The 17,239-nt window shown below is 40.7% G+C and overlaps 1 protein-coding gene across 1 annotated transcript; it reads left to right on the top strand.

The window, feature by feature from the left end:
• Positions 1–2,267: 2,267 nt before the first annotated feature.
• tbx5b (T-box transcription factor 5b) lies at positions 2,268–10,855 on the top strand. The gene is made up of 9 exons (XM_042093349.1): positions 2,268–2,353; positions 2,735–2,878; positions 3,238–3,332; positions 3,664–3,783; positions 4,356–4,503; positions 4,604–4,756; positions 6,245–6,336; positions 10,317–10,426; positions 10,527–10,855. Exons 2-9 carry the CDS (start codon positions 2,780–2,782, stop codon positions 10,853–10,855), a joined length of 1,146 nt encoding a protein of 381 aa, XP_041949283.1. The 5' UTR covers positions 2,268–2,353; positions 2,735–2,779.
• Positions 10,856–17,239: the final 6,384 nt, after the last annotated feature.

The following is a 17,239-nucleotide window of genomic DNA, read 5'->3' as shown; positions in this document are numbered from 1 at the left end:
GCCCACTATACCAGGATGAGGAGGATGTAGATAGATAGATACTTTTTGATCCCCAAGGGGAAATTCAAGGTCCCAGTAGCTTATGACACCACACACAACAACATAAACAGGATGATAAAAACAAATCCACATGACTAAAAAGAACAGTAAAAGACACTAAAGATACTAAAATAAGGATCCAAATGAATGTACTGAGGATGTATAAGCATGAGGCGCTTGAAGTGACAGGGCAGGGACTGACTGATTCAGTATGCAGTGGTAAGGTGCTCAAAAAGGTGTGTGTCATGGTGGTAGTGCAAATAAGTCCAACAGTGCAACAGTGCAGTTAAAGTCTAGTGACCAGCAATAAATATGGACAATATAAGAGACCAGCATTAAATATGGACAAAATTGAGAAAAATGTAAACATAGTAATATAAAAATTATAGCAGCAGTGCAAGGATAGGTTTGCAGTATAGGGTATCAGCCATTGGTCAAGTACGGTGTTAGACCACAGTCCAGACTGGGAGATGGAGGGAGGGGTTGTACATATGGGCTAATATAGCCAGTAAACAGTGTAGACAGTGGCTCTGTCTCAAACCGCCTACTTGCACACTTCAAATACTTAGTTTAAGTATATAGTGTAGATATTGGGACAATACTAACTATCGAAAAGTGGGCACAACACAAGTAAGCGCTCAGTGCACACTAGCAGTGTACTGACGGAAATACAATATGTGGTTTGAGAAACAGCTACTAGTGTAAGCAGTAACACAGTGGGCTAGTGGGCAGTCAGTAGGCCTACAGTCAGAGGTCACGGAACTGTAGAGGAATGTGTAGATGCAGATAGACTATGCAGAGAAGTCTAACTCTCCTCTTCCTTTAAGTGAAGCATTGAAGAGTTGTATGGCCCTGGGGACAAATTACTTCCTCAGTCTATCAGTTGTGCATGGCAGTGAGCGTAGTCTCCAACTGGTCAAGCTCTTCTGCTTTATGATAGTGCTGTGGAGTGGATGACAGTCACTGTCCAAGATGTTGATTAGTTTGTTCAGGGTCATTTTGTCTGATATTGAAGTGATGCACTCCAGTTCAGCTCCCACGACAGAGCCAGCTTTCCTTACCAGCCTGTCTAGTCGCCCAGCATCCCTCTTCTTAGTGCTTCCTCCCCAGCATACCACAGCATAGAAGAGGACGCTGGCATACTATTGGCATACTACACAGGGCATACTATCACCTGGATCAAGGTAGCTGTGCTGGGAGAATCATGTTTTTTGATTTCTCCAGAGCCTTCGACACCAACACCAAGCTGTTGCAGATGGGAGTGGACCCACACCCGCTGTCCTGGATCACACAGAAAGACCTCAGTGTGTTTGTGTAACGGATGCCAGCTAGCTTAGCTGTGCTTGTGGAACGTTGGTAAACCTCACTCCCCGACGCCTCAAGAGCTATGGGCTCGCTTCCCGATCCGAGGTGCTGCTGTTCGCGGGTTCGAGTCCGGGCGTGTGCAGGGCTGAATCGCGCAGGTTCAACACAACGCAGGTTACATTTGGCTGAGGTACTGCACTGGTCCTGTGTTCAGCAGGAGCATGGTACGCCACAGGGGACTGATTCCCTCACGGGATCAAAAGAGTATATATACTTATACTTTCCCCTGTGGTGTTCACACCCTGTACACTGCTATACTTTAATTACAACTCTGTAATTACAACACTAATTGTGGGGCGTATTAATGATGGACAGGAGGGCGAGTAGGCTACAGGAGCCTGGTGAAGGACATTGTGAGATGGTGCAGGACAAATCAATAAAGCCTAATAGAAATGGCAAACTTAGCCTACTTGACAAATTAGGCTACACATGACAACTGGTTTAACACTTTTGCATGATGACGCTAGCAATGAACTAATGCCTACATGTTTTGGGAGAAGGACTATTATTAACACCTTGTATAGTCTTTTGACCGTGACGTTATTGATAGAAAAAAAACAGCAATTGTACATAAGCAAACAATTGTACATAAGCAATTGCATTGCATGGCTGTAGCACAGTACGTACTAAACTGTGCCTTGTTATTTATCATTAACGATTCTCGCGATTCTCGCATAATATATTTAGGCTACCCAATAGCTTGTCTATATCGCAGTTTTGCAGAGTCTCTACTTCGGACTTCTCTCTTGCACTAGAGAGAGACTCGCCTACTGTCCCGCGTCAATTGCCAGCTCTGCCATGTGGTAGGGTTGAGAGTCACCAGAGTTTGGGACAGTTGGTAAGTGTCGCGGGACAGTAGGGAAGTGGACAGCGTCATGGGACAGTAGACTATAGGCAAGTGGCACCGAACAGTATGGCGGGACAGCAACCAAGTTGCACGAGACAGTAGGTGAGTGACACGGAACAGTAGGCGAGTGGCGCGCGCGATCAACAACAGTACTTTTTTTGCTATTATTGACGTCTTATCGTTTTCGTATATTTAGGATGACATGCCTTCTGCTTGTTTGGAACGAATACCTGCGGCATACCGTCCCCCTGCGGAGAAGATTACCTAAATTAGCCTACATTTAGGGATATTTATGGCAATTAGCTTATGTTTTTGGTAAAAAAAAAAAAAAGAAACAGCATTTCTGCATGAAAGCAATTTGGCTGTCGTTTTAGAGCTCAAGAAAAGAAGAGTTCTAGACTTGAACTGATGTTGCAAATAATGAAGAAAAAGAGGTTCCCGTGCAACCTACAGCTTTCTGTTGATTGTCTGCCCATTTCATAGGATCCTAAAGGCAGTGGTCATCTTGTAACATTCTAGCCTACACTCATGGCGTGTGGAGGAGAACTATCCAGTTCAACTAAACGCAATGTTGAACACCAACGTGATAATTTGAGTGAAGATCCAGAGTCAGTTACATCACATCAGGTTGGTACAGCTTGGTATTGCAATATTCATATTATTAGAATTGCTATAGTGTTTATTTACTGGTGTAGTCTATGCGGTGTAGATTAGAATTACGTTTAGATTTAGGGATAAAATATAATGATATTTATAGTAAGACCCTTACACTATATAATAACTTAAGGCCCCAATAAGGGCATTTATGAGGATCTATTTTTTTACATAACTGCATGGAATGGTCACTCCACACACTGCTTTAAGATAGCAATAATGTCTAAACCATTTGGGCTAGTAATCTGAATTCTGGCAAAAAAACAAAATTGTTATTATTTGTAAGTCACTGAAATTGTCAGCCTACTTAATGTTTTTCTCTATCTCGTTAGAGCATGGAGGGGATTCAGGTGGATTTGCATGAGAAAGATTTGTGGACCAGATTTCATGCTGTCACAACAGAAATGATCATTACTAAAGCAGGACGGTGAGAACTATAACTTCTTCTCATGCTCTTAGGACTAAACCTGAGACTTATTAATATTTCATGATTTCGCATTAGATTTTGCTTATCTACTTAAGTGAGTAAGTAACAGGTAACTACAATATATATATTAACAAATTGTATCTTATAGTGTCTGAGATTGACTTTTAACAACGTGTTTTTAATTTTATTTTATTTAGTCATCTTTTACTATTATTATTATTATTATTGTTGTTATTATTTTATTGTTATTATTATTACTATTGTTATTATTATTATCATTCATATTTTTATTATTAATAATAATTATAATAATAAATTGTTCCTTCAACAGACGAATGTTTCCCAGCTATAAAATTAGGGTGACTGGCCTAAAACCAAGGGCAAAGTATATCCTTTTGATAGATATCATACCAATGGACAGCCATCGCTACAAATTTGCAGACAATAAATGGTAAGAAATGTTATGCACATGATCATTGTCCCTGATCAATTTAATTTCCCAACTGTCAAATAATGATCTTAGGCCTGTAGCAAAGTGTTCAGGATGACTTAAACCAATTGTCAGCTGGACAAACTATGTGTAAATAAACCCAGAAAAGGCATCATACTGCGGGGATGGCATTGTTTTGTATAGGTCCAAAATGGTAGATTATTTTATGCACCTTTTTGAGTAATGTTTCAGCGATTAGTAATTGATAATAAAGGTAATAGTTGAAGTTTTATGTGAATGTGATCTGATGTTTTTAAGTGTGTATGCTAGTGCAGGCCAATGACTGCGTGGATGAGTTTGACATTTCACTGTATATATAAGCGTGTGTGATCTGTGGTTCAGGACTGTGTGGTGTGGCTGATTTTTTAAAACATTTTTGACGGTTTAAGTGTGTGTGTTGCCCGTGGTGCAGGTCTGCGAGTGAGTGGTATGGCTGAGTTTTGATGTGTTAAGTGTGTGCAGCAGCTGGGTGACTGCGTGGATGAGTGTGACATGTCACTTCATACTGTGTTTGTGTGCTGCCCGTGGTGCAGGTCCGTGAGTGGTAAAGCAGAGCCGGCCATCTTGGGCAGGCTGTACGTGCACCCCGACTCTCCCGCCTCCGGAGCACACTGGACCAGACAGCTGGTGTCCTTCCACAAACTCAAGCTCACCAACAACCACCTGGACCCTTTTGGACATGTAAGACGTCTCATGCACCTCCATTGTATGCATCGGAAAAAATTGACACAACAGATAAAAATACTGCCAAAGATATTGCTTCTATTGCTTTTTTGTGCAGATCATTTTAAATTCCATGCATAAGTATCAACCTCGCCTTCACATCATCAAAGCGGATGAGAGGGGTGGATTTGGAGCATCAAACACGGCTCTCTACACCCACTCTTTCCCAGAGACAGCCTTCATTGCTGTGACATCCTACCAAAACCATGCAGTAAGAAACTACCTAACCAATTGTTTTTTGTTGTTGTTTGGTTGGGTTTTTTGGGACAGGACAGTGAAGAGAGTGACAGGAAGCGAGCGAGAGAGAGAGAGATGGGGTGGGACCGGGAAATGACCCAGTTCGGACTCGAACCACAAACTCCACTTGCCCACCGAATATGGTATGGGCATTGTAGCCCGTTGTACTAGAGCAGTCCCAGAAACTACCTAAACAGTTCAAAGTCTATTCAAGCAACACCAAATCATTCATGTCATGTGTATTTCCAGAGATGTGAAAAGCCAGACTATTGTGAGTTGCATGGGCTTTCGGCTCTTGGGCCCAGATGTATTAAGGGCCCCCTTACTTATTGTTGTATATGTGGGAGGGGGGGTTTGGGGGCCCTCCCCCAGAATTTTTATTAATTTGTTTGATGTGATTTCCTGTATTCTGGTGCATTTTGGGGATGGCCAATACTAAATTCAATCAGATTCATAGCCTACATCCTGATTTGTTGATATTGAGGCAATGATTCCATGCAAAGACTTGGGCTTCAGGGCCCCCTGACCACTTGGGCCCCTGGGAGTGTGAGCACATCGCCTACTCTATTGAGCTAACTATCTCTGAAGATGCGATGGAGGAAGCCTTTGAAAGTAGGAAGTTAAAGTATGCAGAACTGCTAGCAGAAGCTAGGGAAGAAGGTTGACAAACACACACAAGAAGCAGTGGAGATGGTGTTAGAGTAGAGGTGTGGTAGCAAAGTGAAAAAGCAGTGCAGCGTACACACATCGAATAAAATGTTAAAATAAAATGTACAAATAATCCATTTTGGACTTGTATCTTTATAACAAAGTGAGCCACCACATGTTTCACTGAAGAGTTGTAGAGGAGTTGTCTGAGGCTACCTAATAGGCAAGCCAAAGGTTATGGCTGAGGCACTCACAGACTACTTGGGGTCATGCTATGACCTGGATTGACTCAGAGAAATCTTGCCACTGTGTTTCTGGAGCGGTATTTGTTGATGTCTGTTTGTAACGTGTCCTAATCCATTATGAGTGTCTGGGACACCACTTTTGAGCCTTTCTGAAGGTGTTAAATTTAGCTTAATTGGCATGTGTGAATCACATATTATGCTGTGAAGGAGAGCCTTTATGAATTCCGAGTACAACATGTGGGGTGTTTGCAACTGCCACCAGTCAATTGTGTATTGTTGTTATATCTCACATCCTGTTGTGTAATTTCAAATAGGCTTGGTTGTTGGTTGGAGTCTATGGCAGTGCATGTTGTACTGTGAAGGAGGGCCTTTATGGATCCCGGGTACAACATGCGGCTTGTTTGCAACTGCCACAAATCAATCATGCTTTATCGTTGAATTTCATGCAATTTTGTGTAATGTAAAATGACAAGACACTTTTACAAATGAAAGACACTCTTACATATTTCACATAAATTGGAAAGTCACAAGTAAACTAAGTTCTTCTGAATCTTTGCCTTACTTTCCAGATCACCCAACTAAAAATTGAAAACAACCCCTTTGCCAAAGGCTTCCGTGGCAATGATGACCTGGAGCTGCATCGCTTATCCCACAAATCAAGGTTTTCATACATTCATTTTGTTTTTGTTTTTTGCATTGCATTGCATTGCACACATAAATCCGGTAAATCAAAACAGGAAAAAAAATCAGGTAAATGCAAACCAAAAGAGCTTGATAACGACACAAATTTGAGAGCTCAATGCATTGATATCTGGTGTAGAAAGAAGCCCAGTGTTAAATAAGTAGGATTGTGTGTGTGTGTGTGTGTGTGTGTGTGCGTGTGTGTGTTTGTATGTGTTTGTGTGTGTGTGTGTCTGTGTGTGCAGGCCCGCTAGAAGGCAAGCAAACCAAGCAATTGCTTGGGGCCCCGAGCTGGCCAGGGGCCCCAAGACAACGACTGGTTAAGAATAAAATGCAACGACAAACTGTGAGCGCCCCTTTGATAGTCAATGCAGTAAAGTGCAACGACACTGTTACCGGCAATACCGGGATCCCCCTCAAGGGGGCCCCTCTCAGTAGTCGCTGACAGCAGCCAGCCAGCCAGCCAGGTTTGTGGTCTCTGCTGCTGCCGCGAAAATATAAAACCTCGGCAGTCATAATGAAGCAGAGTTATGCGTCCGGAAGCCAGAAGAGAAAGGAAGAGGATGACAAGAAAAAACAAGATTGTGGTAAGTGATAAATTACACTGGATAAAATAGCTCTACTTGTCTTGTACAAATGGTGTAATGTCGCAGCAGGAAGGCTAGCCTAGCAAAAAATGTTTATGTTAACTACCTGCCTAACGGCTAACGGCCCATGCTGCTTGTAACAAACTAGAACATGTAGCGCAACTTTTTTTTCCGAACGGACGGAATATGGTTACATACTGTAATATGTTTATTAACGGGATAAGGAAGATGCAGATATGTTCCAGAATCACTGTTTATAGTATTTAATGACATAACATTGCTATAGCTTTGTAGCCTAATAGGTTTTGATGAAAGTGGCATAGCTTCTCTGCTATACTAACTATTCAACCGTGATAATCTATTTACCAAATGGGGGTTAGGAAAACCACACGATAAATTCCGTGCATCAAAGCAGACTGGAACTTTCATGTCTAGTAGTATTCATGCACGCCAGCTGTTTACTGTCTTTAAAGCACCAGGTGCGTCTGTCTAATTCTCAAACAGCAGAATGCTTAAATGCTATGTTAAGCTACAAGTAGGCCTAGGTCAATGTATAACATTAGCTTGGGATGTTTTTACAGTAAGCATTGGTAGTTGTGAAAGCAGCTGCATCCCTTCTAAATATCAAAATATGGAAATGCTAACATATCTTTTCTTTCTCCCTCAAGGTGCTTTGCTTAAATTTCTCAGCCCTCAGGCTCTTCCTAAGTATACCTCCACTGATGAAGATGGCCTGAAAGGTTAATCCTGTGTGTGTGTGTGTATACTTGTATTTATGTTGAATTTTTAAATTGCTATACAACCTGCACTCTTTATAGTTTGAACAATGCATCCTTTTTCTGCATAAGATGGCAGTGTTTTATTTTCTCACTTTGTGAGAACTGAAAAATGTTAATGTGAGTGTGTGTGTGTGTGTGTATGTTGGCTTTAGTTATTGTGCACTTTTTTACATTTATATTGGATTTTATGGTACGTGGTGTTTTTGCAAATGTTCAAAATGTTTAAAACTAATGCACAGTATATATATATATGCAACTGCAGTATTTGCACTGTCAAAATGTTGTATTTATATAAACTGTGGGTGAACTTAAACTGTATGGCTATGCGGTGGTTCCTGTAGGCTTTGCGTGCGGTGGGGGGGGGCCTCCATGTCCATTTGCTTGGGGCCCCCAAATTCCTTGAAACGGCCCTGTGTGTGTGTGTTTGTATGTATGTGTGTGCGTGCGTGTGTATGTGTGTGTTTGTGTGTGTTCATTTGTGAGTGACAAGGACATGACAGCGGGGCGGAGATCAACCGAATGGCTTAAGGCAGCTGGACTGATCTGCTCTAATTGTGTTTTGCAAATTCGATTAACAAAGATTGGAGGCTGTCCATACAAGTCTGCTAATACTGATTTGCACAACAGAGATGATGATAAATCCTCCGCCCTTTCCCAGTCACATAAGTGGAGAAGACTTGCCTTGCTTTTAGTCTTTTAAAAGGCATTTGGCATAGGCAGTCTAGATGAGGTGCATTGTTTTGGTTTGGCTTGGCAACTCGGAGATCAAGTACGGATTCATTTGAAATGTAATTGATACATATTATCATAAAATATATTATAATTAATAACAATCTATTTTGCTCTTGTCTTTCAGTAATATTGAGGAAATAATTGACAGTTGGCCAGGCCTCATAGTATAAGATGTGATGTGTAGGAGCCATTTATAGTAAAGTCCTTTTAGGCAAGTCCCTCCACTCGGCGACCATACAGTATTGCAACGCATTTTGGGCACTTATCAGGCAGAACTGCGTGTGCGCAAGGCTTCACGACACCAATGTAGCTCCAACTGCGAGATCACATCACATGATTGGCACGATGTATTAAAACAACATACCACATGATTGGCACGATGTATTAACAACATACCACATGATTGGCACGATGTATTCATATGTCAACTTTTGGTGGCGGAAGGGGGGGAATATGTGTAGACGACTGCCATGTTTGCGTTACAAACTAACCCCATACATTTCTATGGAAGATTCTTTGAGTGCTGTGTCTCTTCATTAGAAAGTCTTTGTTTATAGTCACCTTTATTATTTGTGGGTTTATTGGGTTTTACTTATTTTAGCCACTTGGGGGTGTAGTGCACTGGGTGTTAGTCACATGAATAGAAAGGCATATATGAACAGGTGTTCATTGATTAATGTGAAAAGGTGTGGATGGCGGGGAAATAGGGTTCTTACCGTAGCTGTAGCCAACAAAATGGCAACACACTACAGCACTTATATACAGCAATGTCAACATTTCAACTTTACAATACACGGAAACGCCACCCAACTGGATTTAATATTTGGACAGTGGATAATTGCTACGGATTTAAGACCACTTTGCCATCCACATGGAGGTTCATAGGATAACCTCCAGATGATATGACTTATTGTCATATCTTAACTCATTGAGTGCCAAAAACGTAATATTACGTTTTTCCTTCCCATGCCTTGAGTGCCAAAAACGTAATATTACGTTTTTACCTTTTTTTTTTTAATTACGAAACTAGTTACTAACTCTAACACTAGCCTAGAAATCTAGACACGCCCCTAGCGGCAGCAAATTACATTGCTGCCTACATTTTAATGTGGGTCTGGCTCGTCAGGCTACTCTAACACACCTTATATGTGATTTTGGGAACTCTGTGATGAATGGAAATGAAATATATGATGATCGAAAACTCATGACAACGCACAATCTGGACATTTTATCTGGACATTTTATCATAACTCGGTTGCCGCTTTGGGTCGAATCAGTGACGCATGCACGCCAGCTCAAAACCAGGCCATTTTCGTGGGTCTATCACTAGGTGGCAGTCTAGCCAGGTCTCGCTGATCACTTCCCGGAAAGTTTACAGGCAACACTTCATATTTCATGAAAGACGTTATATCTCCATTTCTAGAAAAAAACAGCGATTTTGATGAAAACTAGCCACTGTTTAGCTTGGGATTTCTCAGGAACAGAGGCATGTAGAAATACACGGTTTGCACCCACTGAGAGTTTAAAGTCTCACCTTTTAAACGGGCCATTGTATGTGTTCATAGCTATAACACAGAATATGCTGTGGCTGTACAAAAATCATCAACAATGGTCTAGATTGCTGGCACTCTAGGACAAAGCTTCCGAAAACAGCTTGGCATTCAATGAGTTAATGTAGTCTTACCAACTTTTTAAATAGTTTACTGTTAAATGTATCTATTGTATTGTTGTTATTTGTGTCGCTTTGGACAAAAGCGTCTGCCAAATCCCATAACCATAACATATCTAAGGCGACTTTTCTGGGTTGTACACACAGTATGTCTTTTCTCACATGCCCTTTTATGGCTCTTTTCTCTTAAAAGTAAGGAGTATGTACCGGTACCACAAAACATCACCAGGCCAAGACCTCCAAATCTGTGTCCTCACTCTGAACCCAACCTGGTTGGCCGAGACGCCACAGAAAAAGGACAAGGTGCAGATCTTTGTTTTTTTTATATTCTTCTCTCACATGCTACAGCATGGGTCTACGTCTGAGTCTATGGGTTTGTTGTGCTTTTTTCTGTCACCCACAGAAGATGCACTTCACTCTGTGTCTGCAGCTGAGCATCCATGTTTGACAGACACCGATATGAGTGTTGGCACCGCTGCATTCCTTCATCATCAACAACAACAGCAGGAGGAGCATGATAGACTCTGTCACTTCCCCCTGGCCACTTTCACTTCAGTAAATAATAACCATCTCTACTGCCCAGGGCCAGCCTCTCTGCAGCCTTGCATGTTCGCCAGTTCACATGGGGACAGTGTGGAGACTGACTGGTCTTTCTATCCCCAACAGAGATTCTCCACTGGCCAGCAAGGTAGTGGGAACCTCAGCTACAGATCGGACTCTCTAGACCTCTAACCTACATACATACTGTATGAACTTACAAGTAACAACTATGCATGTGCAATTGTTTAGATCATTACCAGAAAACAGAAAGACAGAGTGAAAGCGGGAGAGGCTTAGTGTGTGTGTGTGTGTGTGTGTGTGTATGTGTGTGTGTTTGGGTCTCAATATACACAAATAGATGATTAGAAGACAGTAAATGCATGAAATATACCCTAGAGGTTTCTAGTTAATAAAAATAATGATAATACTAATAACAAGAACAATGACAGAATATCTATCACAAGATAACTAACACCAGTGAATGGGGAAAACAAAGGGAATTTCTATAATAGTATATCTTAAAGGTTTCGTCAGGTTAGAAATCTAAACGATTTCTAACCTGTAACACTGTTAATCACATTCAGCTGGAAGCAAACAAACTGGAGCAAGCCTGTCCCCGAAACATAACAAAACTATTCCGCCAATCACTGGGGGCGGGGGGCAGGAGTTTGGGGAAATGGAATGGGAGTTTGGGGTGGGGATTGGTGAGTTCACTCTGGTGTTTTGTTAAAAAAAAATCATCTAGAATTTCTGACGATACCTTGATATGATAAGTTATCACTCACAACTGATATAATAGTTACTATTATCCATGTAATGTATGTAAGTGTGTAAGTGTAATGTATGTAAGTGTGAAGTGTGGATGTAAGAGTGTGGTTTTGGCCAGTTTGGCCACTGTGCTGCTTGCTAAGGGTGTTTTTGAACCCGTTGTTTGCGGGTTGCATGTAGGCTGGATAAGAAACAGCTGTTTTGCATTAGACGCATGTTTCACGAAGGTCATTTGGCATGGTTGATTACAAAAATGTAAAGGTAACTGAAATAATCTATATGAAGGGTTCAGATGCAAAAGCCTCTAAATGCCACCTATGTCAATAATGAGATAAAGATGGTGAGGGGATGCTCTCCACACATAGTATACGCTAATCAAATAATTTAACTTCTAAACCCACTAAATACCACTCTCTTCCTGGTCTGAAATATCGATTTATAGGCAAAAACCTATAGGAGCCTGAATTTAAATGCTCATTTAAAAGAAAAGTGGTCAGACGGATTTAGAGGGTTTTGCATCTGAACTCTTCATATTATGAAACTACTCTGAAAGTACGCCAGGGGTGGCGCTATCACTGGACGCACAGACGGCGTTAGACTTAGTTCAGTGGAATTTTTTGTTTAAAACTATGACAAATTTTGGCTTAGGCAAGGTCTTCAGAGCATGGGTTAGTTTGCTGTATCAGAACCCGAGAGCAGCAGTAATGACCAATGGTATGATTTCTCCATTTTTCGCAGTATCTAGGGGCCAGAGGTGGAAAGTAACAAAATACATTTACTCACGTTACTGTATTGAGTAGTTTTTCTGTGTATTTTGTATTTTTTAAGTAGTTTATAAAATCGGTATTTTAAATTGTACTTGATTACATTTTGAGTGAAGTATTGTACTTCGCTATATCAAAAATCCCATCAGTTACTTGAGTAGAACGAAAACGGAAAGGGAGAGAAAAAAATCGCGCCCTAAACCACTAGCCTAGTGATAATGATCAGCATGTAGCCTACAACAGGACATGAATCAAGCTGGCGCCATGCAGTCTTCCTGAAAGTGATGGAGACTGGATCACGAAATGTATCAGATTAGCCTAACCTATGAAAGTGTATTTTCCGCTATTCCAATTTCCGGTTGTCTCAGTTTGTTTTAGCACTAATGATTGCGGAGATATTTAAGCAAACACCATGGGATTTCGTGTTTTGACGTTTGTGCTCATCGTTCTTTGGAAAGAAGTTTATTAGCAGTTGTTTCCCCATATTTTGATGTCTCTTTTTTTTCCTGTTTTGGCCTTTGTTTTTAGTAACCTGACTTGGCTTTCTTGGAGAAAGACATTGCACCAGCAGCGAAACAATTAGCGGTCCACTACTAGCGATGCTCAACTAAATAACCAAAAGATAGGCCTAGACTACCTTATGAATCGTGCAGGCGGACTAAACCATTAGCTCTTAAGCAAGGGAGAGTGAGAGTGACCTTACACAGTTTTCACTATGATTTGTATACAAAATCCAGTCAGTCAAACTTTAAATTTCGTCTGACATTCATTTTGACATTTAATTTGGAAGTTAAAATATTCAGGTAAAATAAATATATGGTGAAAATAAGCATTGAACGCTTTTTTTTTTCAGTAATTAGCCTAAATTTCCAGTGAGTCCATTCGAAATTTTCACCACACATTATATTAACACACATATAAAAAATCCAAACAGAAGAGTTTTGTGTATTAAAGTGGAATGACACAGGAAAAAAGTATTGAACGTGCCTACTGAAATTTCTTCAAGACATTTCCTGTATGACAAAACTTATTGGTCGCAGTATCAGGTCTGATTTTGGCCCATTGTTCTAAACAGATTCCAGGGGTCCCTCTTGTGAATCCTGATCTTTAGTTACTTCCAGAACTATTTAATTGAATTGGCTGCCTTCAAGTCTTTCTGGAGCTTTCTCCGAGTGGTCCTTGGCTCTTGGAATTGACTATCCTTCTGACTCCCTGGTCAGAAATATTACGAGGAGATCCTGTGCATGGCTGGTTGATGATGCAGTGATGTTTCTTCCACTTGCAGATAATGGCTCCCATGCTGCTTACTGGAAGATTCTGATGTTTTGAAATGCATCTGTAACCAGTTTCATTGATATGTTTTGCAACAATAAGGTTGCAAAGGTCTTGGGAGAGCTTTTTGCTTTTATCCATCATGAAATGTTTCTTGTGTGACACCTTGGTAATGAAAAACCTTTTTATAGCCCATCAATATGTAGGCTACTAACCAAGCTTATATTAATTTGCACAGATAGAAAGGATAACTACTCTCTATACAGATTCCAGCTTGTTCCTTCCCTTTCCTTGCCTTAGTGCTTTTTCTTAGCGTGTTCAATACTTTTCCCCTGTGTTATTCCACTTCATTACATGACTCTACTTATGGAGTTGTTTGGATTTTTTATGTGTGGATTACCTGAGTTATTACTAATGCCTCGTGAAAATGTTGTGCCCCTTGTATTCCACTTTTCACGGGCCCTCTCCTCCATTGGGGCCCTATACTTCCCACTTTCCCCCCCAGTACGATGCCCTTTAATCTGCTGAACCTTCTGCTCGTTTCCAAATATAAAAAAAACTCTCTGCAACTCAATATTGGCCTGCCTGCCTCAGCTGCCTGTGAGGGGCTTTTCAGTTGTGCTGGATTACAGTTCACTGCAAAGCAACCCAAGGATGAGTGCAACTAACTTTGAAAATCAACTACTGCTCAAACTTAAAGGAGAACTCCGGTGATTTTTCACATAGATCTCCATTTCTCAACGTCCTTTTCTGGCAAGTACCTCCACTCGGCGGCCATATTGCAACACTTTTGGGCACTTATCGTGCATCTATTTCAGCAGAAATGCGTGTGCGTAAGGCTTCACGACACCAATCTTGCTCCAGCAGCGAGATCACAACAGATGATTGGCACGATGTCTTCACAGCACACCACATGATTGGCTCAATGTATTTTACAACACACCACATGATTGGCTCAATGTATTCACATGTCGACGTTTTGCCGCGGAAGGGTTGTGATATGTGTAGACATATGATGTGTAGACAACTGCCATATTGGCGTTACAAACTAACCCCATGCATTACTATGGAGGATTTTTTGAGTGCTGTATCTCCTCATTAGAAAGTCTTTGGTAAAACTGGCTGTTCTGGTACCCCCCCCCCCCCCCCCCCCCCCAAAAAAAAAAAAAAAAGTAACTAAGTAACTTTTACTTAAAGTACATTTTAAATTAACTACTTTTTACTTTTACTTGAGTACATTTTCAGATCGGTATTTTAACTTGTACTTGAGTAATATTTCATCAAGGTATTGGTACTTTTACTTGAGTACAATGTTTTGGTACTTTTTCCACCTCTGCCAGGGGCACCTGCCAAGGTTGTCCACTGTCCCCATTACTTTTTACCATGGTACTAGAACCTTTGGCTATTAAGATTAGTAAGGACCCAAATATCCTAGGGTTAAAAGGGGTAGACGAAGAGACAGAACAGACACTAATGCTGTACGCCGATGACATTTTGTTATTAATGAGTGACCCATCCACTTCTCTACCACTACTGATGGAGGTAATAGAATCATACTCAATTGTTTCTGGCTACAAAATAAACTGGGGAAAATCAGAGGCAATGCCAATAACAAGGACATGTTATTCTCACATGGTAACTGGTTTTGGTTTCAAATGGGTTCCTACAGGTATGAAGTATCTTGGTGTGCGCTTGACTCAGAATTTAGAGGGGATTATGGCACTAAACTATGATCCCTTGCTGACAAAGATACAACATAATGTGGAAAAATGGAAGCACCTCAAACTAACTCTGTGGGGAAAGGTGAATGTAATCAAAATGGTTGTAGCTCCTCAGTTCAATTATATATCTATGATGTTGCCCTTGAACATTCCAGACATAATTTTCAGGAGATAATATGACAACATTGTTAAGGACTTCCTGTGGGAAGGAAAAAAAGCCTTCATTAAAATGAGTAAAATGTTGAAGCCTTGAGAGATAAAGGAGGACTTGGACTACCACATGTGAAAATGTATGACCTTTCTTTTGAAATGGCGCAGCTTGCAAAACACTGGAGAAATACGGACTCAGACCTGGACTGGGTCAAATTCTAACAGAGTCTGGCCTCTCCATGCAAGCCCTTGGACATTCTTTCACAACGCATTGGACCGATACAGGAGCCAAACCCAGTGATCGAACACTCGCGATGTTTGGTGTAAAATCCATAAACTCCTCAAACTGTCACACTACAGACAATCCTATGCATCATTGTGGAATAACCCGGACATTTGCATTGGAAAGAAAATTGTGTTTTGGAAACAGTGGCTTCTTAAAGGTATAGCAACAGTGAAGGACATATATGTGGATGGACAACTTATGTCATACTCTGACTTGGTGGGGAAATACAATATAGAGGGGAAAGGGCACTTTTGGAAATACTTGCAAATCAGACATTGTGTTGGAGACACATTTAATTTCAATGAGAACCCTGTGCTTACTTACAGCAACCACATATAGCCCATACTGCATCTGTGTGTTATAACTTAATCATTAATGTAACTGCAGATCATTGTTGTAGTTTGAAATTAATATGGCAGAGGGATTTAGGGGTTGACTTTGATGAAGGTGAATGGTTGAAGATTATGTCAAATGTGGGTAAAAACACCAGGGAAGCAAGAGGAAAATGTATCCACTATAAAGTGGTACACAGGTACTACTATACTCCTTCTAGACTTCATAGGATGGGTATTGCTGAAAATAGCTTATGTTATATATGGAAGTGCAAGGAAAAAGATGGTACATATCTCTATATGCTCTGGGAGTGTTCTTATGTTCACCCATTTTGGTGCAAAATCCTTGGCTGGGTTTCTCATTGCCTGCTGATCCCAGACTTTGCTTACTTGGAGACAAGTCAGTGGTACCAAGCATATCAAAACAGGCATTCACTGTGGTAAAACTCTGCTGTATCACAACGTTAGGAATTATTCTACGTAATTGGAAGTGTGTTAAAACTTTGGAATTAAAAGACTGGGTCAATGCCGTAATTGAAGCAGCCTCAATATGAGAGCATGCTGGAAAGGCTGAATGATGAGAAACGAATGATCTGGGATGATTTCTTGGTACACATGAAAGGGACATAAGGTGTATCTGATGACAGCCGTTATATTTCTATTTCCATTTATTATTACTGTTATTTTCTGGACCATATTTTCTGTTGGAGATGTCAAGGTGGCGTATAGGGAAACTATGTACAATAGGACACTGTAATGTACTGCGTGGACCTTTTTTGTGTGTGTTTAAAGTTTGATCAATTAAAAAAGTTGAATTTCAAAAAAAAAAAATCTATATTATGGCAGTCTGTGGACAATTATGATTATTTTCATGTCATTAAAAAAATGAGACTGACGTCTCCAAATCGCTTCCCCAAAATATAAAATTGGGGAAGCAACACTTAAGGACTTAAAGAAAAGGCTAAATGGTTTTGAAGCACCCAAACTATTTGATGTTAAGCATTAAAACGATATGTATTTTTGACCCAGGGCAAATGTTCCAGTAAGCCATAGTCCCTCAATTAGATGCAATTAAGCAAGCAGGAACGCTTTCCTTTAAGTCGTAATAGCACCATTTAACTCCTGCTAGGCAGAGTGCTTCTCGTCCAAGCACTTTGGGTCTCGACGTGCCCTCGTTAAAATCCTTACCTCATGCATATTATTGTTTAATAGTATTACACTGACCATGGCTACAACCGTCATTTACCCAAAATTCAATTTCATTGCAATAGTTGTCAGGGGCC

This window comes from Alosa sapidissima, chromosome 5, assembly GCF_018492685.1.
Source record: "Alosa sapidissima isolate fAloSap1 chromosome 5, fAloSap1.pri, whole genome shotgun sequence".
Taxonomy (NCBI): Eukaryota; Metazoa; Chordata; class Actinopteri; order Clupeiformes; family Clupeidae; genus Alosa; species Alosa sapidissima.
This window is presented reverse-complemented; position numbering and strand designations above follow the sequence as displayed.

Coding starts and splice junctions, on each gene's coding strand:
- tbx5b (XM_042093349.1), top strand. CDS start 2,780: ATGGCGTGTGGAGGAGAACTATCCAGTTCAACTAAACGCAATGTTGAA. Junction 4,504..4,603: donor ACCTGGACCCTTTTGGACAT/GTAAGACGTCTC, acceptor TTTTTTGTGCAG/ATCATTTTAAATTCCATGCA. Junction 6,337..10,316: donor CGCTTATCCCACAAATCAAG/GTTTTCATACAT, acceptor TTCTCTTAAAAG/TAAGGAGTATGTACCGGTAC.